At 46.3% G+C, this 24,578-nt stretch overlaps 1 protein-coding gene across 3 annotated transcripts in view; it reads right to left on the reverse strand.

The window, feature by feature from the left end:
* The window catches only part of RAB11FIP4 (RAB11 family interacting protein 4), a 119,192-nt gene that overhangs the window by 65,315 nt on the left and 29,299 nt on the right, over window positions 1–24,578 (reverse strand). For all 3 annotated transcript variants that reach the window (XM_084491961.1, XM_084491967.1, XM_084491964.1), the window contains exons 2-3: window positions 12,636–12,723; window positions 2,382–2,470 (exon numbers count right to left, since the gene is read on the reverse strand). In XM_084491961.1, the coding sequence (XP_084348087.1) occupies window positions 2,382–2,470; window positions 12,636–12,723 (177 nt within the window). The remainder of the gene's footprint in view (window positions 1–2,381; window positions 2,471–12,635; window positions 12,724–24,578) is intronic.

Below are 24,578 nucleotides of genomic sequence, written 5' to 3' on the forward strand. Positions count from 1 at the left end.
CTGGAGCAACCAGTAGTTTCCACCCCAGCACTGTCATATGAACTCTTTCTGAACAGGCAGGGTTGCTCAGTGCCCCTCTCCTCTCCCAAGGGCACAAAGCTAGAATGGGAACCCACCAGCTGGCTGCTCTCAGGACCAGCAGGGCTCTTCTGGCTACTGGGTGGCAGGACTGCCACGCTTTGCAGCCCCCTCACAATTCACTTTCCAGCACCTTCTCTGCAGCCTATCTTTGGTTTACCGCAGGTCTGAAACCTGGCCCCAGAGGAATAAAGACCCAAGAGCCACGCCACCTGCCTTTAGAGTCAGACGGAGCCAGCGACATCTGCACAGGAGACACTGAGTGTTTGCAGAGAGCCTGCTTTCTGTTTTATAGTCTTTATCATCTCTTGCAAAACAGAGAGGTTGGTTTATGATGTCTATTCAGGTTACCAAGCAACAGCATTGCGGGCATCTATGTGATCAGTTACAAAACAATTTGGCTTGGGGAAGGAGCAGAGTGTTAGCGCTGTCAGCCCTCTGCTGCCCGGGTCCCGAAAGCAGCCTGCCACTTCCATCACACAGAAAGAGCCAACAAGCCCAGACAACTCTTCCCTATTCAAAAAGTTGGTGTCCAAATTCTGCCCTTTTGTTTGCAGCCTTAGAAGGCTCCTCCTATCTTGTGACGGACATCATCTGCCTAGAGCTGAAGGAAACATCTCTGTACCCTCTGCACAGTGAGAACCGTTCTGTGTATCACCACAAAGCAATGGGGACAGGCTCCGTGGCACTCACACCTCTCACCACGTGCTTCTGCAACTAAGTTGAAGTGCTGGTCCTAGGTATTCACGAGGATTACAAAGAAAATGTTAAAGCAGGATCCTGGTGGGGCTGAGTGATGGGTGCTTTCCCTACACATGCAGTGGAAGGAAGGGCTCCCTGCCTCTGAGCAGCTCCAGCTCCATCCCTCAATAAAACCCTTTGCCAGTCCTTGTCCAGTAGCTCGCACCCCAAACTTGGCCCAGCATTACAAAGAAGCCATAGCTCAACTCTTCAGCTAATTACAGGTTCAACCCTCCTGCAGACAGGCCTGCTGGAAGGAAGCTGTCATCCCAGGACTTGGCCACAAATACCCATCTACAGCACTGCCTGCAGCCCGGTGGTTACCACACCTTGAACCCAGATCCAGCAGGGTACACCCTGGGCTCAGGCTCCTCACTTGGCCTCCACTACAGATCTCTGCCACGCTGACTCACTAAAATTTCCATCACACCACGTCTTTGTTCTTCCTAGGCATCTCCCCACCACGAGTCCACTCTCTAATCACCGTGAAACTCTTCTTTGTCATCAAAAGGTGCAGCTGGAGTTGTCAGAGCTCCCAGGCTCAGCTCCCAGCCTCTCCGAGCCACAATTGCTCTCACTGCCCCCTCGTTGGTACCAGTTCACATGAGGGCATCCGAAGCCACCTTCTGCTAGAAGCCTCCAGTGCAGAGGCCATAAATTGCTCACAGCACCTTCCCTGTTCTGCCTTCCTTTTGGTCATACTCAGCCCAAGGCTTTTCACCGGCCCTTCCCTGACTAACCACCTCATCCACGCACTCACAGATCTTTCCTCCCCTACAGGTGCTCTCAGAGGAACACAGATAGCAGCGTTTCCCTGCATGCTTATCCCTCACCTATCCTCGCCGTATGAGGATTGTTTTCACACTTTGTCACCTGGGAAGCTACAATACTTTACATCCAAATTGCACAATGACTTGCAAGTCTCCTAACACCACTGACATCTGAGTGCACAATGCCAACTGTGCCTTTAATCTTAAAATGCACATGGGTGGAGGTGACTAAAAACAAAGTAAAATGAAGGAGAGACAAAGAGATGCTTAAATGAAGCGTAACATTGTCCTGCCTGTTGTTGCAGACACTGACAAATTATGGACAAGGACTTCTTTAATAGTTTGAAAAATTGAATATGGATATATCATACCCACCAGCCAAAATATTATCGAGGTGGTTTTGCTTCTGCTTCCCAACTGCTGCTCAATCCCTATTTATTATCTGCAGAAGGTCTCTGAGGACTTGTTCACCTACTAAGTTTGACTGATTTAATTAGATCCCAATCACTCTTTTCCACTTATGTGGTGCCAGCAAGCTTTTATGTGATGGCTTCACAGACAAGAGAATACCAAGGCTTGTAAGAGCAGTGCTAACCAAGTCCTAAATTCTCTCTCATCAGCTGACAGACAGCCTGTGTTAAATACAGCTTAAACCAGTACGGAAGGCTTGAATCTAGGAACGAAGAGTCAACAGGCCAAGTGAAACAACAGCATTTATAACAACCCAACCACACATCACTCCAGAGACATTCTCAGCACAGTAAGATGAGGAAGAACCGATGCTTCTCCTACCTGGTAATAGTAGTCATCGTACTGCGGCTCATAGTGCTGAGGCCCAGAGTTGTCAGGAGACAGGACATCTTTCAGTAACTCTTCACAGCCTGGCAAACAGAAACAGAAGCAAATGGTCAGGCTGAGAGCTTGTCTCCCAGAGATTACATCGACAATGGAGGAAGAAACAGTTGTAGCTAGCCTGAATGCACAAAACTTTGAAAGACAGCTCTGGAATACGTCTAAATAGTTCTAACAGAGCCGTGCCTTCAGAGCTGTGCAGGGCACACATTCAGCATGTGACCCTTAATAGCTGCCATTACACTAATGCTGGCACTACTCTGAGCTGCAGTGAAACCAAAAGCTGCACACTGCCTGGCTTGGGAAGCTGTGCTGCAAGATGGAGACCACCCCCACCCAACCCCAACCTCTGGACTTGCAGGCCTGGCACTAACCAGCGTCTGCTTGACATCAGCATCAGCAGAGCTGCTTCGGATTCCCTCTGGCCTAAGGACGGACTGGGCAATACCCAAATGTCACATATGCCTTCAAGAAGAGCTCTGTCACGGAGCATACAGCGTTTGGCAAGCAAATGTTCATGTGCTGCAGTCAGATCTTCAGCTTCTGTGTTTGCTTTTGTTAACAACCACACTAACAGCTGGAAAAATCGATGTCCGTATTTCCCCCAGTCCTTGTCTTGTCTCAAAACCTGAGACAAATATAGAAACACTCCAATCACCAAATGCCTCATTTCCCATTAATTACCAGTGACTGCACTTGGCATGTCGAGCCGCAGAGACAGTGCTATCAGGCCAGGTTATTTCAGAACAACCAGCCTACAGCCTTGGGCCTGAACTGCACAGAACCTCAGCACGCGTACATTTGGAAGCAGCAATTAGCCAGCAGCATTCCTCTTTTCCATCCCATCACTAACGCATCCATTTGCCCGTGACACGACACACTGATACTCATGAGGCAGGTGAGTCAGAGAAGGCAGAATAATGCAAGGAAGTGTGAAATGTAAGGATTTATCCTGGTAGCTGGCCTTCTCTCTTGCTTTTTTAAAATAATGAAGTAACATCTCCAGGGTTGAAGATACCTTGTGGTTATGGAGGGGAGTCCCTTACAGAAGAATTGAGTACCTAACAGGGAAGGTGACCGGATGGAGGATGCCCAACATTGGGGTCGATGTGTTTTCCCTGTCTCCTACCCACAGATGTATGCCAGAGGCACCACCAGGTGGATGAAGCCAGTGACATGGTGTGTGTTTTTTTTGCTTTTCTGGAGAAGTCAGCAAGCAAGAATTGTGTTACTGTCGCTTCCCAAAGAGGAGCTCACACGGGAATAACAATCCAAAGAGGTCATTTACCTTCTGAAAAGAGGCAAAATATTAAACGTTTTTGCCTTGAGACAGCATCTTTCTACATAACTTGCCTTGCCTGTGGCTGTCACATTTCCCACTTGCCCACAGTCTATTTCTTTCTCTTGGCTTTAGCATTATGTTTGTCAGCCTGTGCTTGACTAAGGGCACTTTCTAGTCCTCTTACAGAGAATTCAATTTACTATTTGTACCTTTTGACATTTATAACAAAAACTTATTACTCATCAAACTACCTCATGCCAGCACCCACTGTGACAGTCTTTACATGTACGGACTGCTTGCTCTGCTAAATGCTCTCTGCGTGATACGGAGCACGTACTCGTTAAAGTGAGTTATCTCCAGCAAAAAGGAAAATAAATGCCAAGTGCTACACAGCAGTGGATGTAGATTTGTGTAATGAAGGAGACGTGTTTACACAGTTCTAAAAATTCCCAGCTATATCTTCAGCTATAAGGTTAGGCCTTATTTTTCCTATTTCAGCTGTACTAACAGTGCTTCTAGCTAGACTTCTAAGCTGTCAGCCTTTGCTTAAGCCTGTTAGATAAGCGTACCACCTTCCCCAACCTTTTTCTTTGCTGGGCAAAAGTCACAAAGGCTTTGAAAACCTTTGAAAGGTACAAGAGGGATTTAACTACCAAAACCAAGGGGCATCATAAACCTCTCAAATCTGGAGTTTAGCTGCAAGGTCTTCTGTGTCCCCTCTTTGCTGCCCAGTTCTTATCTGAGATTTTTCCTGATCACAGTTATTCATTTTCCTTGACCATTAAGGTCCATCTCTTCATGATAGTCCTTGACCATTTAAATTCAAACCTATAATTTACTCAGAAAAAAACACAGGAAAAAAAGCACCGTCCCCTCCGTACCTAACCTACTTGGGGCAGCCCTAGCCACTTCTTCACAAGAGCCACCTGGCACAGGCTTTCGTGTCCTGGGCCAGAACTGCAGAAGCCAATCAAGCATTTGAGCCATTTCCAGAACATCACCAGGCACTTAATCCAATTTGTTTACCGAGCTGAAGAGCTCCATTTGGCAATTGGAGCCAAATCTTCCTTTTATTGAAATCACAGACCAAATTTCCATTGCAACTGACAGAGCCAGGACAGATTCAGGTTCACCTGAGACCACCTCCTCCTGCAGAGGTGACTTCTTGTTGGGAAGACACTTGAGCGTGCAGCAACCAGCGTCCCCCATGGGAGACATTTGCTGAGTGCAATTAATGTGCTGGCGTGGCAGCTTGGATCCCCTCATCCCGCTGGGAAGATTTGCATGTTATTACACCCAGCAAAAGGAGAAGAAGAAAAGAAACTGCTGAGAGGCCATTCTCCTTCAGGGTTACTCAAACACACCGCTGCCACCTTGCTGGACCTCATCCACCATCCAGCAAACCATGGAAAGATGCCCACTGGCTGCAAGAAGCTTAGGATTGTGCCACCGTTTTCACTCCACTTAAGAACTAGGTTTAATAACAAATAAATGTTTTGTTGCTCATTTTCCCTATCAAGACACAAACTGTCATCCCTAACCATGGAGGGCTGTGGTGCTGCTCTTTCCCCAGGGCCCAGCCCCTACCACCAGGACGCTGGGTTTTGGCACGCAGTCGGTAAAGGCATCGCCTTTCTTGTCCAGTGTTTTTTTTGCAACACTGCTAATACATCTCACCTTTTTTTTCCCATATCTGGAGGATGATTTGAAATTTACAAGTACCCCAAGAGGTTTACACATGGGGCACACCATAAGAAGGGAACTGAATTAACCTGCAGTGTCTCAAATACCGTTCACATGTCTTCTTATTACCTGAACATATTTTGGCTTGCAGCCTGGGAAATGCCAGTGAGCAAAATGAAAGTGTCACAGTCCAGAAAGGAAACAGGAAAAAAATCAAGGTTTACTCTGGCACATCTCAGTGTGGAAACACGAAGGCATTGGACAGCAGCTTGTATAGGGAGCTGTCTGGTCAGGCACACAGGGTGCTTTCTGCCAGTATCTGTCTTGAGGACAAACATTTTTGCCCGGGCTTGCAGAACTGCCATGATCAGTATTTCAAGCCATGCAGCAGTATGCACCCAAGGCTAGAGTCTGTCCATAAATAACCCACTGCAAATACACGAACAGATACTTCCTGGCTACTTTAAGGACCTCCTGCACTGAGCTGTCCCATTGTTGCTATAATTTCATTTTCCAGGAAACAACAGAACTGAAAGCCACTTCTATGGCTGTTTAGAGATATTTCATTTGAATGCCTACTCATATCACAAGATTTTAACGTGCTCAGTGTGCTCTCACCCTTGCTATGGCTGGGAAAATCTCCTCATGCACATTTCTGGGCAGCATTTGGCAAGGAGACCCAGCTCCACTGCAGTCAGTGAGGCAGCGAATGGAGGCGAAGAGCTAACCCAAGGGTGGTTTCAAGTCCTTCTATATTTTCTACAGCTGTGCAAAAGGATGCCCTCTGTGGAGAACACTCCTGCAGGGCTGTGCATTGTATAAATCACCGTGCAGGGTGACAGAGATTAGGAGCAACCTCATATCTGGAGGAGGAACTCAGTTACCAAACTGCAGGAGAGTGGTGAGGCTGCTGAAGTTTCTTTGGCTAGAGACACGCGGTGAGCCAGCACAGAGCCGGCTGCTCTTGTGCCCGTCAAAAGACTGCTCAAGACAGCGGCGTGTGTCACTTCTCATTCACCAAAGCACCAGGTCACTCTCTAATGTGGTTCTGTCAAAATTACTGAAGTTAAAAACACATTTATCCAAAGTATGCCAAAAGCAGAAGTGTACACGGTGCCTTTGGCCAGAACTGCAGTGGGGAACAACCTGCAATCTGGCAATTATTTGCAGGGGCAAACTGAAGTAAAAGGACAACTGCCCGGACTCTGGTAAGAGGAAGACGCTGCAGAACAAGAAATCTATGCATCATAACCACTAGATCATTTATCCTCTCCTTTTGTGAAAACACAAGTATACTTCTGGAAAATACCAAACTAATGCTAGTAACCTCTCAAAAGGCAGTGCTGGCTGTCCCAGAGGCAGGACAGGCTCATCTTTAACCCTAAGCAAAGATGATGCAAGTGTTTTCCAAGTCACTGAAGGGGAAGATGTGAACCTTTAACATTTTCTGTTTGCTCAGGATGCCAGACATGACTTCCCTTACCACATATTTTTAGATATTTACCTTCAGTTTCATTTAAAAAAATGTTTTTCACACTCTAGCAGACAGTTAATTTGCAAACAGACACTCTGGCTGCAAATAAACACAACTGCAGCAAAGTGGTTTTCCTGCAAATGTTCCAAGAAGGAGAATTAACCCATGCTGTGTCAGGCAATTTTCACAGGCAATTAAACAACTTTAATACTATGGGAAATCAAATCTGGCTACCTAATTGAATGGAGTTGGTTCCTGGCATTTTTCCTGAGACCAATAGCTTTTTTACTTCATCTACCCTTGGATCTTTAATGGTGTTTTAGACCTGTTTATGATTTCAGGCTATATTTAGTAAAATTTAGTTGAGTCTTAGCAAACTCTGACGTACTTTTAAGAGCAACGAAGTTCAGCTCATTAAAGAGTTTTAGCCTGACTCACAAAAGGAGAGCTCAACTCTCCACATTTACCAGGACAGTCCTTCTTCCTAGAGCCAGCCCAAGTACCGCTCCCGCTTGTAAGACATCCTTATTAGAACACACAGACTCATCAAATCCTCTCCAGTTATGGTGCGTTGCGAAGTTTGAGATCTACAGCTATAAGCCTAAACGGGCTCATGAAGATTTTGATGTTTTCTGCTGTGCTTTACTGAATGAAATTCTTGTGGTAGCACAGCTCTTCTGCTCCTTAGAACTGGTATGTATTGCAAACGCTGGTGTCCAGCAAATAAAGGTAAACTCCTCCTGCGCGAGTGCAACACATCCATCTCAAGTTCTCTATTGGATCTTTGGGGCAAAGCTGATGCAATCCTATTCTCAGCTACGGGACTGCAAATTAAGTTAAGAGACATAATCAAAACTCAGCACTGGTTCTGTAGAAAACGTTTGTTTGGAACAGCTAAATGAAAATATAAAAGCAAATTTTTTTTAAAAAAAGTCACAAGTGAAACAGAAGGCCAGAAATATTCTGCTCTGGAAAACTTTCTTTTGAAAAAACATTAAATTTCACAGTACATTATTTTCACAGTACTGATAACCTGCCACAGTGGGAGCTAACAAAGCAGCCACCTTCACTTTTTTTTTTTTTTTTTAGCATTTCTTTGAAGCTTTGGGCAATTCTGTATTCCTGGAAATTTCATCAAAATTGCTAGGACCTTATGGAGAAAATAACTACTTTTTACAAAAGAAAAAAAAAGACAACTTATCTACTCACACTGGGACTGCTTCTAGAATTTTTCCAGCCAACTGCAGTAATTAAAGATCCAAGAAAGTACACAGATGGATTTTTGAAGGCACTTAACATTTTGTGTTACTATTTTGAAGACTCAAAGGTTGCTGTTGATGAAGGTGGGGAAGGGTAGAAATTCACAACTGTGCTTCTCCCTGAGTTAATGAACATGAAGAGCTCCTACACCTCAGCATTTTTTAATATTACAGCAGGTCATAACTTTAAAGCCCTTATAACATCTAGAAGATGGGGAAAGCACTTTTCCTCCAGAGGAACAATAAGCTGTACAGTTTCATTTGGGAAAAAATAAAATAAAAAACCCACAGTGATTCTGCTAAAGCATGAAAATTCATTATTGCAGAAATGCTCTGTGCTGGCATGGCTCAGCCTCTCCCCTTATGAAAGCCATTGCCCTCCAATTACTGCACAGTGGTTAGCGATGTTTTCATGGTTTAAATAAGCAATGAAGTTGGAATATGTTTGCCTTTATCTTTTAATTCTGCATGAATTTGTATTCACATTTTACCCTCTCATCTATGTGAGCTGCAACACCAAGGTCAGCAGGGGGAGCTCGCTCTTTATTTGTCAGGGTCTGGTGGGTTTTTGTTTGTTTGTTTGGGGTTTTGTAAGTGAAGTATCAAAGTGGAGAGACTACTGTGAAGAAAACAGAAACCTTAAAATAGAAGGAACAGATCAGACTTAATTGGAGCCTGCTAAACAGACCAAGAGCCTGGTCCTGCAAACACCAGCCTGCAGAGCACATTAGAAACAATAGTTCCACTCAAACCTTCAGGTATTACAAGTGGCAGAAAATATTTACTGGATCGTTACTGTAAGTCCAGTACAGTAAAAATAGAAACGGACTCCACTGAGCAAACAGTAACGGATCCCACGCTGACCCTGCTGAAATCGATGGGAATTCTGCCTCTGAGAGACGTTCTGGCTGCTCTTGAAGTCCCTGCGCAGTGCCACCTCACAGACCGTCCTGGCTTTGATACAGCTGCTAGGTAAGAGGGTACAGGTGTTATTTCATGGCAATTGCTCTCCAGACTGATGCAGTTATTAGAACTAAAGGCATGCAGTGAGCAGATAACAAAGGCAGCTGTGGCAGGAGCGAAATCTTCCTATTCTGGAATTCCAGTGAAATTACTGCAAAGCTTTAAATTTGATGGCAAGCTCTGGCACTTTTTGCATGGGGAAAGCAGCCCAGACAGCAGGGGGCTCAGCTCGGACACTGAGGCAAAGTGCTTTAATCCATGAAGGACAAGCAAAAAGAAGCAAAGCCTCCCATAAACAGAAAGCACCTCTGCCTGGGTAGTATTCCACCCAGGAGACACAGTGGGAATGAGTTCCTCCAACACGCTTCTGCCCTCTAACGTTGATACTTCTGTAAAAGTCCTCTCCATCACTTCCAAAGGTCCCTGCTGCCAGCTAGACTCCTCAGCACATCATTCCCCATGGGACCTGCTGTTCAGCAGCTGAAGATGTCTCTTCCAGATGAGAGTCCCAGCAACCTTGGTGGAGGTACATGACTCATACATCACGAGGTTCGTCCAGCTCAGAAGCATGGAGGAGGAGGCAAGGTTGATGTCCACTTGTCAAGGGCCATGGCACTTTTCATTTAACCACACAAGAGTTCACAATGCCCCGGCTTATGGAGAAGAGAGGCCAAGCTGCAGGTTTTAGATGCAGCGTTTGAAGTTTCTCCTTGCAGTGAGAGCAGCTGCCACCCAGTTACAAAGGAGACATTGAACGTTGTGTTTGGGATTTTTTCAGGCTCCAACATTTTTTGTTGTTGGCTAAGATCCAGACCTGGATCCGAAAGGATTAAACCATCATCATCAGAGGTGACTTGTTTACCACTGTGATTTGAATCTGTTCCAGATGCTTCAAGCCTGATGTTTTAAACATAAATTCAAGATACAGTGAACTAACAAACAAAAACTTGACACTATTTCACCTCTGTGCAGGAAGAAAGTTCTTCAGCACACCATAAAGGCAGCTATCTGTCAGACAACTTAATGTGAAGCCTCATAAATGAGAAATATGGCAAGGCATTAGGACAGTAAAGTTTGAATTTGGACATTTGGCTTCAAGTCCCAAGAATAGCACAGCTTCATACTCCCTCACTGAAAAAAACAGTGGATTCATAGTAGCATCGCATTTGCTCTATTAATCTGATTACCCCAAGCAATTAAAATAGGCTGAGATGTCAAAGCATTATATTCATAATCTGTTGCTGCCAATACAAATTGCTATTGTTCGATAACAAGCCTGCTGCTCCCCATGGGATGTGGTTGCACTGAAAAGTGAGAGATGGAGGCTTTCCATCCTGAACCGCAGACGTATATTTTTTTCAACTTTCACACGACCAAGTTATTTTTAAGAAAAGTGGGGCTGGTTGCTAAAGACCAATGAAACTTTCACACTGTGGGGTAAGCAATAGAGCCAGTTCTCCTTAAGCGATGCTGTGAAATCACACACAACAATATCTGATCAGAAATAGATACAACTGCTCCCGTGGTTATACGCACTTGGCACTGATGCTGTTTAAGTGTTGGCACTGCTAATGATGTGCTACAAGAGCGCTATGTGATGCTGCAGAATTGGAAGATCTCTCTGTCTGTTCACATACACACACAAACACCCATCAAGCATACCATAAGACGTTCCACATAAGGGCTTTAAGGTTTTCATAAACCCGGAGTACAAGGTATTCCGGAGCGTTTGACTTAGCCATGTCTTTGCAGGACTAAACCTTAGGCTATGAATGTATGAACCAGCTCCCACACGGCGAGGCAGGATGAAAACTCCCAAGGCATCATCCCTCTCTGATAACCATCATTATGCACAAGCTGTCCCTCACAGTAAAGGAATCGCAGACGCCCACTGCTTCCCTGAGGGCACTGCCCACTGACTTCTATTTGCTGCGGACAAGGGCACATCTATTACAGAGAAGATGTTCTCCTGGCTCACACCTATCCCTTACTGATGCCATTTTGCCCACCTGAGCACGTCTTTAGGCTGTGAATTACAGAGGATTACTGGCTGCACAGAGCTTGTGTCTGCCTTAACCTAGACCCCAGCTTACTACAGCATTTCTTAGACAAGGGAAGTGTCTAGCGTAGGCTCTAGCATCTAGACATCTATGTTAACTTTCCTTTAGGGCTTTGCACTGCCTTCTCTTCAAACACGTCAGCATCACCTTTGGAAGGTGTCTCTGTCTCCCCAAACCTGGACTGAGAGCAGCTCTCACAGTAATTTCACATGATTATACGCTGTTCTCAGTTACCATAAACTTTAATTAAAATTGCTATGGTGTCACATTCTTGCATCCTTATGGCTTCATAACAGTCTTGTTGTAGCAGACTCTCCAGAGGCTTCTCCTGGAATCACGCTGCAATCACTGTGACATTCACCCTGTCCCTGAAGTGACGCCTCTGGGCTGTGACGGCACTCTGGCACTTCACTAAGGACATACCAGGTGTCTCAACAAGGACAGGCTGAACTATTTTGCTGTGGGAAGCTACAAAGCTAATCAGCAGCAGAACAGCTAAAGTCTCTCTTCACTGTTTGCTTCATCGCTCTTTGGCGACGCTGTAAAGCATAATAGTGTCTCTGCCTTCTGCCAAGGACTCCGCAAAGGAGATGGTTTGATCCAGCTGGTCTCCTTCTGGACTCCTTAACTTGTCGAGCCTGTAATTAACGCCTTTCATTCCAGTACAAGTTCCCAAGTACTTTAAAAACATGAATTAACTATACCTTGCAGGTATCTTTAGAAGAGTATAATAGTCTTAAATTTTCTAGTAGAGAAATTAATGCCCCAGGATCTCCAACTTCCTTCAGTAAATCAACAGCAGAATCAGAATAAGAACCTGGAAGCATCGGACTTTGACATTGCCTGGTAACCACAAGGCTACTCTTTCTTCTGCTACATTTTGCTTTAAACCACATCACATCTGTTCTGAAAAATTAGCAGTAGAGCAATACTCAAGCACCTCTGGATGTAGGAACTCAGCATTGCTCACCATTGACACACAGACTGCACAAGAAGCAGAGATGTATTGGCTCTGTTCCCAGAGCTGCCCTACTGTCACTACAAATAATCACAGTCAAAAGAGGAAGCAGCCAGTCCAACCATGTTACTTTCTGTCGCATAAACCCCAGCTAATCTTAGATCAGGTATAATTACATTGCTGCACCAACCAAGAACAAACCAGCTACAACAAGAGCAACACATGTCCAGAAACACGCAGCCCTTACTGAAGAGGTCACCACCAACAATACTCAGAAACACAAAAATAAAAAACAAAAGTCTAGCTCTAGATTTGTATTTTTTTTAATTTGTAAGAGACAGAAAAATGAAAGCCAAGAAGGACTGGTGGGGATTGTAACTGTTTATGCCTGTATCAACCAGAAAAGCACACTGCTGCTTCCCAGCAAATTTTTTGTCTTTGATCATTACATTTCCTGCAACCAGAGAAACATTGGTGGCACTGAAGTAGGTAATTTTTATGAAACATGCACATACCTTTGATGGCAAAAACTCCATGACAGAAGTCCTTAAAATTGATTCTTCCCAAGTCATTTGGGTCCAAGTACTTTGCCAGTTTTTCCACCTAAAAAAAAAAAAAAAGAGAGAGAAAATTATAAAACACATGTTGATAATGGTAAATCATCTTTTGCTCAGCTAGTCTGTAGCTTCCACAGAAGACCGTGAGTGGAAGAATACCCGCAACATTTACTTGAATCATTCAAACCGTTCTGCAAGGAGAAGTCACAGGTGGATTTATCTGATGTCAAGCATGGTGCACTGCATTAAGCTCAGGAGCTTAATAGGGGGTCAGTCTGTGACCTAGCCTTTCATCTTAGAGAAGGGTGCTAACAAAATCTGTTTCCCTTGGGGCCCTTTTCCTTTACAAAGCTCAAAGAAAGTTAAAACCTTCATGATGTCCACCCCTCTTGCCACCAGTTACTGGGGAAGAAGAATACATGTGCACAACCCATAGGAGCCTCGTTCCCTGAAGAATCCAGAGTAAAGTAGTGAATGTTCTTTGGCCACTTGGGATCAAAAAAAAATTCCCTTGTCATGGCAGAGAACACAAGTTTGAATTGGAAAATACAACGGTATAAAGTATATACATATACAAGCAAGCAATGTATTTATTTAATTATAGTTATAGTCTCGGCTTCACAGTTTAGCATTTCTGAACACTAGTCATTGTAAAATGAGATTATACAGAATTTAAACACAGCCACCAAGTTGGCATTTGCCCAAAAGAAGGTCTGGCAGATTGCTCAAAAGGGAGAAAAGCAGTCCAGACAGGAGAGGCTGCTGCGTGCTGAGTTGTCTGGAATAAAGGAATGGAGAGGGTTTCCACAGAAACAAGTAGCTGAAGAGGGAGAAAAAGGAGAGGGGCAGAGCATGCTGGAGACAAAGGAGAGCAGGCACCACGCTGGGACACCCAGCTGGCTGCTCCCCTCTGCCGTAAACACGCTGAGTGACATTGTACAGGTCCTCCCTGAGCCTCCTCCTGCCATACCTAGCAGGCAGTGTGCCGAGGCAGCCCCTCGCTGCTTGCCAGCACACTCACGGCCAGCTGCAGCACAGCCCTGACCTTGATCCGGGCCCTCCAGACACCCCAGAGCATGAAGAAGATGAGCGTAGGAGGCGAGGGCAGCGGGCATGTAGGATGCTGCACAATCCTGGCGACGGCAAGAGGAGCTCAGATATGTCAGTCTGAGCAGCAACAAAAGCCCAGCTGGAAAGCTATGCAGCAAATGAATCCAGATGACCCAGTTTCTCATTTTTCTATTTTTTTTTTAACATGCTAGTGAGAGCCTAGCTGTTTCTCAAAACCCTGCAGATAATGCACTGATGTGTGCGTGACACCTCTTCCTTCAGATTCTCTCCATGTTTATAAATTCTCTCAGTGCTAATAAATGCCTTGATTAGCCAAAGACCTCAGTTAGAGCAAACCAATCTACAACTAACAAAGGTGTTGGGATGGTGAGGGGCAATTCCCCAAGACACAGCCATTCCTGCTCTTTGTGGGTCTCATTTCTGTCCCTCCAGGTGGCCAAGTACCTGCAAGGGCTCAGCATCACGACCCAGGGCAGTGCCAGAGGCACAGTGCGAGCTATGTTTGGCTTCTGAGCCAAACAAGGGCCCTGAAACTGTGCTAACAGCATTACCCTGAGTAGTGCTGTGTTTCTTTGCTGGTGACACCCAAGAACAGACAAACAAAAGTTTGCTGTACTCAGGTTTAGGACATCATGCAGTTGTCCCTGTTCTTCTCAGTGCAGGTGGGCATTCCCTGGGATGGGAATTTACCAAGACCTTGCCTTGGTTTCAAGCCTACAAACTCATCTGCTTGCAGGCCTGAAGCAAGTTACCTCTCCCACATCACACCAAACTGTCTAACCCACGGCTGACAGTCTTCAGCCTCAAAAGGAAGAAGAGAATCTCTCAACTGTCTCAGACACAGAGCGAGAAATGCATCTGGAGTAGGAGAGAGATCCCTAATACCTTTCATGCTCCATATTGTAGACCTGCTTGCTATTCATTAAGATTTTATCTTTCACTGCAGTAAGAGCAGGAATACCGTTGTGTTGAAACTGCAAGCCAAATGGTCCAACCACGGATGGGAAAACGACCCACTTCTTACATGTAAAATGCTAGGTTCAATGAGAAATGAACGATTTGATCCTCTCATTGCATCCTTTCACCTCTCCTTGTCTTAGGGAAAAACAACAAACAATGTTCTTAAACATGACCCCAGGAACGGAAATGTTACAGCTGTCACCTGTTGTGATCAAATTCCTACATCTGGTACCACGAGCAATTAGCACAGTCCCACTGATTTACAGCAGCCGAAGATAGGGGTCTGTTTCCAAAACACAGCCACTTCACCACTGTAGAGTGGGTTTAACGCATGCACAATGAGCTGGAAATCCTTCCTGAAACCACTTAAATGGATCCACGCCTGGTACAGGAAAGCTGGGTCACTCTTATCGCTGCTCACCTGCACAAACAGCAGAAATGTTATAGAAAGATGAAGCAGCAACAGAAATTCCTTTCTCTGGGCTATTTTTGGATGCATTCAAAGCAGCATAATCACACCGGCCATTGAGGCTGGCAGCAGCAAGATTTTAGAGCTGAAAATCTTCTTGATCACTGTAGCAGCTTAAATATGCGGCAGATGTGTCAGCTGGTGTAACTCAGCCTGGCCCTGACAGCGCTGATGCAGACCTCGGTGAGGCCACTAGCTCAGCATCTGTCCCCGTGCAGATACAGCAACAAAATCTGATCAGACACCTGTCTGCTGGGTTACGGGATCAGCCTGTAACTCCCTCTGACAACTGGCAAGCTCCCATCATTGCAACGTAAGTAAATACACTTGCAAATGCTTGCGGGGTTGCTCTGGAGAATCCCATTTCCTGTAGGTCTCTTGCAAAGAGGCAAGAAATTGTGGTTTAGGTTTTAATGTACAGATTCCTGCGGCCAGCTGGGAAGCCCCTACACAACTTCATATTGTGCTGTAGCCCAGTGGTGCCACTCGGTGTTTCCAGCACGCCTGGCCTGGTAAGTTTATTTCTGACAGTTAAGCCAGTGATTTTAGTCCACCAGTTTCTCAGCCACATACAATTATATTTTCTAATCAAATTAAATGAGATGTTATACGTCTGGATGTATTTGTTACAAAGCAACAGCGAATGCCTTCATGTTTAAGCTTGAGCAACGTTTAACAGCAAATGAAATTATCACCTCAGCAAAATGCTTCAGTCTCCAGTCTCCCCGCAATCCAATTGTGCAGGTTTTCAATTTGATTTCCTAACGCAAAGAGCTGCCATCAGAGCAGGAGAGAGGAAGAACTTACAGAGCGGCCTGGTGGAATTTGTGCTGATCCCCCCCACATCTTCAGCCAGCACTGACCAACGCAGCTCCAGCACAGGTCGAGGCCGCAGAGCTTTTTATCAGCCAGGACTATATCCAGATATGAACTTGCATGCAGTCAGTGCCTTGATACACACGCATGTACTGTATATAAACCCCTATTGACGCGCACAGTTTCAAGCCTCCAGAGCACACGAGCATGCATTTTTACCAGCTGTTTTTGGGGATAAGGCTAAGAAGCTCTTTTCTACAGGGCCTGCCTTTTCTGGGACATCTAAAAGGGGCCCTCAGACAGGGCTGTAACACAAAGGAGAGCCAAGACTTGGTTTAAGCAGCACTATCTTGTTAATTCCAGATTGAAGGCATTACTTGAAAGTAAGCACAATTTCAAGCTGTGGCCAAATAAACTATGCCATTGCAGTCACTCCTAAATCTTCTGTGCTGTCTATACCGTGTCAGCCATCCTTCTGCTTCTCTCTGTAGAGAAATAATGTCCTCTCCACCTCCTTCTCACCAGGGGCTGGCTCCCAGCGATCAATCAGAAGCTGTGGCACTTACTTATTGCCTTGGGAGGCGTTACAGGGTTGTCAGCCCAACAGCCAAGCTGCATGACAACAAAACCTTTTTTTGCAGTCCACAACCCCATGGGCTTCCAGATAAAATCCTCTGCCAGCAAACAGAGAGCAGCAGCCCTTCAGCCCCGTTAGCAGCACGGGCAGTGCTGCCTGATTTCACAGACGTGGGTGAAGCAGGCGGTGCCAGTCTTGGACACGGTTAGACTCCTGAGCCCCTGCATCTCCAGGCTGTGCTGGGCTCTGTCTCCTCTGCTGATCCCACTACAAAGGACACAGGACTGCAAAACCAACTGCTGCCAGAACTCAGGGCTGAAACGACCGGGTGATTGTTGTGGTGCCTGCAGGCAGCACAGGGAACTTGCTCCAGAGCTGAACACCATCGAGATGGGCCAAAGCCAGGGTTTGGGGCTGGGGATTGACACTCCTCTCTACATTGCTGCACTGTGCAGTCCCCCACCATGTGGGACAGCACAAACAAGGTCAAGATTGCAAACCTTGCAAACTTTCTTCATTGTGGAAAGGGAAGGACGAGGACAGAAAAAATTAGCTGCAGGCTCAATAGTCCAGCTGGTTCTCCTGGCAGCTGCGAGGGTCCCTCTAATGAGCTCCTCAGCAGACATCCAGTAGTCTCAGAGAGAAGAAATAAATCATTTTTGCTCTGGGAAACAATTGGAGAAAATCAAACCCTTTGTTGCTATTGTTTAGCTTGCTTAGATGAATGGGTGATTATCCTTCCCAGGCAAATGTATTTCCCCATTGTAATAACCGGTCACTTCAGCCAAAGCATTGCCCCTCTCCGTTGCATTTCTCAGCTACACTGAATGTGCTGCCAAGTGATGTTTGCCCCTGCTGCTTTCTGATAGATACATGTAAGAGCAGCCTAGAAACACCTGAGAGTTTCTTCAGCCCAAAGTTTCTTGCTATGCTAGTTTCTTCAGCCCCTAACTGTGGGGGACAGCTCTGCATTTACAGCAAAGGATAACTCATTTCTGAGCTCTGTTCCAGTGAAGAAGCAGACCTTCTATGTTCCCACAAGAACACCAGGCACAGGGACAAACCCAGCCTTCACCAAAGAAAGGGGATTGAGAGGATCTTGCAAGGAGTCCTCTGTAGCCGTGCTGCAGATAGGTATTTATTTTTTTTCAGAAAGGATTTTCCTCCTAGAAACTGAATCTTGCTGCAATCTCCAGCAAAGAAAAAATTCAGACCTCTACTGACCTCCCTTAGTTTTCTTCAAAAACTGGCCAGCCCAGGGGAGATTTGTTACCGCACAAAAATGTTAGAGACGGCTGCAACAGGAGGGACCCCACACTGGCTCCATCCACCAGCATCTTACAGCCGGCTCCAGGCCACAGCCAGAAGATGCCATCTGAAATACTGAACTCAGCTCAGCAGCGTGCCGTCATACTGCGGGAGCCTGGAAGCACGTCTCGCCCTGGAGTGAGCGCAGGAGCACCTGGGAGCAGTGAGAACAGCAAGACGAGCACTCGCAGGAAAGGTCAGACCGTGCTGCGGCATTTGGGCAGCATCTCCTGAAGCATGAGAATTTCGCAGAAGTTTACAGAAGCTTCCAGCAAAAGGAGAGCACGTAGGTGAATGCTGCAGAGAGGAATTAGAGAGGTTCCAATGTAATTTATAAAGGGAGCAGCAGCACTTGCTCTGATTTTAACAGACTGGCCTTTTCTGCACCTGGGGAAGCTGCGTGAGATCACACCCTTGCCTCCTCTCCCCTCGCTTTGCAGGTCCTGCTCCTCCACCACTTCACTCCGCAGCCAGCCACAGACATCCAGCCCCCAGCAATTTGTCACCTTGCATCTTTACAGACAAGACGAGTTACAGGCTTTGCTGTTTTCTTGCTTATATAACCCCCTGACACGATGAATCTAGCTGGGAATCAGTTCCCCCTAAAGGGCTCCTTCTAAAAACAACCCGCCGTATCCGCGATACACAGGCTGACAAAATGGGAGTCCAGCAGAGGGACCTACAAACATCACCGAGTCCATCCGACCGCTTCAGGGTAACCAAAAATTAAAGTCTATTATTTAGGGTATTACCCAAACGCCTCTTGAACCCTGACAGGCACAGGGCAAGGGCATCACCCGCCTCTCTAGGAAGCCTGTTCCAGTGTTTGGCCACCCGCATGGTGAAGGAATTTTACCTGGTATCTGGTCTGAGCCTGCCGGGCAATGGGCATTCAGGAGCCCGGTAGCAGAGTGCCAGCATCTCTTTGTGAGTTGGTAGGATTGGTCCTACCCCAAAGCTATTCGGTGCTGGCATTCAGACTGCAAGTAAATAGAAAACCATGATGATGAAGTTTGCAGATGACAGGATGATAAATAACAACAATGCTGACAGCCTCACGCTCCTCTGGATAGCTACATAAGTGAAGCCCATACAAACTGAGTATGGTTTAAGCACTGCTAGGCAAGGCCACAAAACAGAAAATACAAAAGAAAGAGAAGTAAGAGTTCACATCTACAGAGGGGATGGCTGTGTTTGGATGAGCTGGGGTTTACAGAAGTATTCAGAAGTTCTGACAATTTTGGGGAGGGGAGCAAGATAAGGAAAATGATTCTACCTTGCGTTGGAGAGACCAATGCTAACACAGTTGTGTTACTAACGCTCATAAGAGATGCTGAAAACCCAAACAGATTGCAGAGAAAAGACATAACGTTAAAGGGCTGTGGAAATGCTTTATACAACCAAATTTCGGGTTCTCTCTATTTAATTTTGTAAAAGAGAGACCAAGGGTTGATTTGTTACTAGGTATAAAGACTTCCACAAGCAGGAAATTGCAGGCTGTAAAGGACTCTCTGCTCTAGCAGGGGAAAAACAAAGAACCATTAGCTGCAAATTAAAAGGCCCAAATTAGAAACAAGGCACCAATTTCTATCAGCACAGTTGTCTACCCATGACAACCATAAAAAGAAATGGGTGGACTCCCTCCCATCCAAGGCCTTTTGAGAAGACAAGATACGCCCAGGAGTTTTACCTAACCTAGAGTAAATGGGTAACGAGCTGTGCTGTCACCATTTCAGGACACCTCACGGGACAACCTGGTGCCCCCCTGAACCTGACCTTCACACACATGAAGGACGACGTCCCTACTGACACACGCAAGGCGTGGAAGGCGAGCACTTAGGAATCACGAGTCCAACCAACACCCTGCCCTAACTGCTCTTTGCTGACGGCCTGTCTATCATAAATGATTCACGACGCTCCAACCAACATCACAAATTTCCACCAATCCCAGACCATGCAGGAGCACACATCACAGCTGGAAACAATGGCTTTGAATTTGTTTTGAATTCTGATTTCAAGCATCAGTCATTGTCCCCTGGTGCTTCATACGCTGCCTTCAAGCCTGCAAGTTGCCATGCCAGAGCGATTTCTTTAAACAGAAACTACCGTTTCAGTTCCTGCTGAACTGGGGACACCCGATTCACCAGCTAGAAGGCAGATCTTGGACCGTATCCTCAATGACGTAAGCAAATTTGTTGAATAATCTTGGCGTTGACTTTGAGCTAATTCCTAATTCTGTTAAATCCATAATCTTCTGTGCCTCCAGTGCAAAGATCTGACTACACTCAAGGCAGCCCATTCACAGGCCTTCCTGGGTTTAGCATCAAGCACACAGAATTGCATCTTCTTCCAATTACAAATTGGGTGCTTGGGGACCCAGATGGAGAACACAACCATGACGCTGCTGCCTTTTGCTGAGTGTGTGAAACATAACAGTGAATTACAAAGCCACAGAGCGAGAAAGGTACTTTCAGAGGCATCGCAGGTGGTTGAGTGCACTCAGAGGAGATGGGGAAGCTCACAGTGTTCATTTGTTATTAACGCCCTGTGTAAGCGTTACCTGCCTCAGGTGGGCAACAGATGGGAAATGCAGCTGAGCTACAGAAACGGGAATCAGGCAGCACACGCACGAGTGCTCAGCTTCCACCTTCAGAAACGCAAGGACAGCAAGTGCTCTACACATGCCCAGCTGCACCTGCCCGTTCCTGGCAGAGCTGTGTACATGCCACCTCCCAGCAGGGCCAAACAGGACGGAGCGCAGGTAGCAGCTCCTCGGCCATCCCCTAATGCTCAGCTCTGTGGGACACACCAGACACACTGACCTTGCTACAACACACAGGTATTTCTAAACTGCATTGCAGACAAGCCTGTCCCACTGAGCCGACCCTTATCTTCATGCCATCTTCTTTTCTTATTCTGTTCAGCAGCATCTCCTCTTCTGAGAGGAAAAGACTGAGCCATATGGAAGTGCAGAGAGAACACGTTAGAGATGGATTCGTTTAAAACATTTTCCATAAGCTGCTAAGAGAACGTAGTACTCCATGAACCTCAGTGAATGCATGTGTGTGGCAAATACCCAGGCAGTGCCAGGAAAATCAATGCCTTCTGTTTTCCATGGAGAAATCACTTGTGTTTTTTACTACAAGTGATGACACAAATCTAATTTGGAATAACAACAAAGACAATTCTTGAGATATTGTATACTCAGATTTTGCAGTTAACATTCTTATAGCTTGGATTTTCTCCACAGCGAGAAGTTATTACATCTAAGGAATCCCTTCTCTTACACCACATACCTCGCTGGCTAGCCTCTCGACTTACAGAGCAAGACGTTTACAACCACAAAGAATTGCTCATAAACTTTGAACAAAGTGACATGCATAGCTCTGACTGACAGCACCCAAAAAAGGATCACTGCCTGTTTTATTCATGAAAATGAATAAAATTCATGAAAATTTAAAAAACTGGAACCAGAAAGTTTTCCTCAGAGGACACATCCCAAAGTGACTGCCCCTAGCTACAGACTTTACTTCCCTCCCATCCTTTCTGCAAGCCAGAGACCACAGGAATTCTGGTGTTTTTCCTCTGCCTTGTTCACCTTTGGATCAGGTCTCTGTCACAGGCAAGGGTAAATCCCCCAATTCCTTACACAGACAGTACCACTATAACAGCATTTCTCACTTGGTGTGTCCATCCTAATGCAATGTGGCAGCCAGCAATGAGCAGGCACCGGAACCATAAGACCAACATCTTTCCACAGCCTCTTCCAGCATCCGTCAGCCCAGATGTGAGGACCTCTCGTTTAGAGTCACTTTGACATAGCTGACTGGAGAACGAGGCCATTCCCCTCCTTCCCTCTGATGCTGTGTTGCAAAACAAGACGTTTGGCTGAGCCCACCAATCTTACAACAGTCTATGGGGAATCCCACACAGTCTGGAGTACCATGGGAACAGAGAGCAAGGCTAAAAATATGCCGGAGCCATCTGTTCACTCTACAGTGATTTGTGGTGTTGTGCTGGAAACAAAGAGTTAACGTGATGAACTGTTTTCCTAAAACCACTGATTCACTCACTTGCTAAAATAAACAGGGCTGCATTAACGCCTTCTCCTCCACTTCTGCCAGACCTGAAACCAAGGCTTCCTGAAAAATAAGGCTGTTAGCAAAAGCTGTGACAAGCTGAAGTGAAGCGCAGCCCTTTGTCGTCTCATTCATTAGCGTAAGTCAAATACAGCACGAACCAGTCAGAGCTCAGGTACGCAGGATGCCATCGGGCATGTGGGTGCAGCATGCTCTGCCTTTAAACAACAGGGAGGAAGATGTTTGGGTTACATCAGGCTCATCCACAAGTGATGCAGCACGGATTCAATTATCAGAGAAAATATTTCCCCCCCCCCTCTGCAGCTTGTGGTGTGTGTGATCCTTCCCATCAGTGCATAAAGCAAACTTGCCCAGAACAATGGTTTTCATGGCCTCCAGTTGTGAGACGTCAGCCAAATGGGATCTACTCCAGGAACAATTACCATTTTTGAAGTAAAATTGGGGAGAGAGGTGGGGCAAACAGTGCCAGCTCCTGAGCCAGCACCTTCTCTGTGCCTTTCTTGCTGCCACATCTGCAGTCTCACTTTAATTGAGGTGTTATCACAGGCAAAGAGCAGGCACAATACCAGAGACCAGCAGGAGGAGGCTGGAGAGGGTGAGGAGAACACAGCAAGTCCGAAGTATCCCTGTAGGTCCCGGCATGCAGCTCAGGCACCCTCTATGCCAGCTCCACTTGTATGAAAACAGTGCCCAAAGCCAGAAAGAAGCTACAGAAAATTCCTCGAACCAGAACCAAAAGCTAACGCGGCTGCCACAAGCACACTGCAGGCTCACACTGAAGGCCAGGCAGTCGCTGCAGCCCGCACAGCTCATGCAAAACAAGAACCAGGCCCTCTTCTGTCAGCCACATTAGGGCCCCCTCGTTGCTTTTCCCCGATTGACACTTCAGGAACACAGCTAAGTGCCATGGCAGGCTCCCGAGACACGGCATCCCCAAGTTTTGACAGCAGCATCCTTACAGGTTGGGTTTCTAGCCTCATGGACACAAAGCAGGTAGCACGCTTGGTCACGTCTCGACTGCCTGCTTTATTACTTTCTCTCCTTACCACAAAACCACACCAACATACACACAGAGCACAGCGCTGCATCGCACACCAACACCTACTTTCCAACACAGTTTAGATCATGGTCTGCACTGGGGTCTGCCCAGCACGGCGCAGGCTGGGCCTCCTCCAGCTCTCCCCACCCCACTCCTGAAGGCAGCTGCTAGAAGGGAACGTGCTTGGCCTTGGCGTGCTCGCAGACACAGAGGATGAAATGTAGGTCTCGAGAGCTGATCTCAAATGCAAAAGCCCGAGTGAGCAGCAGTCCTGAAATTAAATTGAATGAAGGAAATTTCATGGCAAATTAATGCTTTGACGGAAATCCCAGGAGGAACAAGTACTGGATGAATCCAGCACAGGGAGACACGCATAAGTTGAGATGAAAAACATCAGGCAGAAAGGTATGATTAAAGGAACAATCTTCCACTTAGCTGAAGAGAAAGATGCTTAACCTTTCAGAGAAGTGTGGCTAGGAGATAACATCCTTCCAACAAAACAAAGCAAACGTGCAGTGGGTACCACCGCTACGGGGGGATAATTACCGAGTACGAAACGCAGTTGACAGGTTTGAGCAGCAGCTGCCTCGGCTGACGTCAAGACCAGGGAAGCACAGATAAGCAGGCAGCAGCAGAGCACGAGTCAGGACTGCTGATGCCGAGAGGACAACGATGGGTCCCACCAAGAGCAAAGCTACCGGGGGAAGGAACGAGTCCTTGCTGCATCAGCTTGCCCAAGCAGACAGATTCCTGACCACAGCGCTACCACAGACAGCGGCGTTAAATCTTTTCTAAATCCCCCGAGCCTTGTTGCAGCTGTCAGCTCCAGGCGGTGCAATAGCTCAGAAGCCCCTCATGCCTCCCTCTTCCACGTCGTCAGCAATTCCCCCATCCAGCAATCATTAAAATTGCAAAGAAGAAAATTCTCGCTGTATAAAATGACACACGGAAATTTACACTGCCCTTTGATGCACACTGGGAAAGACATTAGCAGGAATGATAATTAGCCAGAATTTTTGTGTAGGAATGGATGGACGAAATACAGAGCAAAGCCTGCATGCATACAAGATCTCTTTCCAGCCTTAGAGGCCGCACAAGATACTTCATGTCACAGTACTTCCTATGCTCCCCATCCTCACGTCTGGTCGATATTAATACTTATTGGCTGGAAGGCTGAATGGAAACAAGATCCAAAGCGTAATACAAAGAGAAAGGAAATAAAGGTGCACAGCTAAGCTGGAATTGTACTTTCGTATTCTTAAAGTGTGCCCAATCCAACTCTTATCAATTAGTGGTGGTATTGTTACAATAACAGTGAGGGACCAGGCCCAGTGTTCCCTGCTCGCTGCATGCACTACTGAATTCACAATATCAGACCCAGAAATAATTTTCTCTGCTGGCACGTGATTTTATATTCTTTTCTTACCCAGAAACAGATGCACTGTAAAGAGTGCTGGGCCCAGGGACTAAGCAGGAATGGCAGATTTTGAAACGGAGACTGAGCTGCTGAGAAAACCCTGATCTCCTGAGTGCAAATTTGAGCAGGACTGCGGCATCGCTG

This window comes from Aythya ferina, assembly GCF_964211825.1.
Source record: "Aythya ferina genome assembly, chromosome: 18".
NCBI lineage: Eukaryota > Metazoa > Chordata > Aves > Anseriformes > Anatidae > Aythya > Aythya ferina.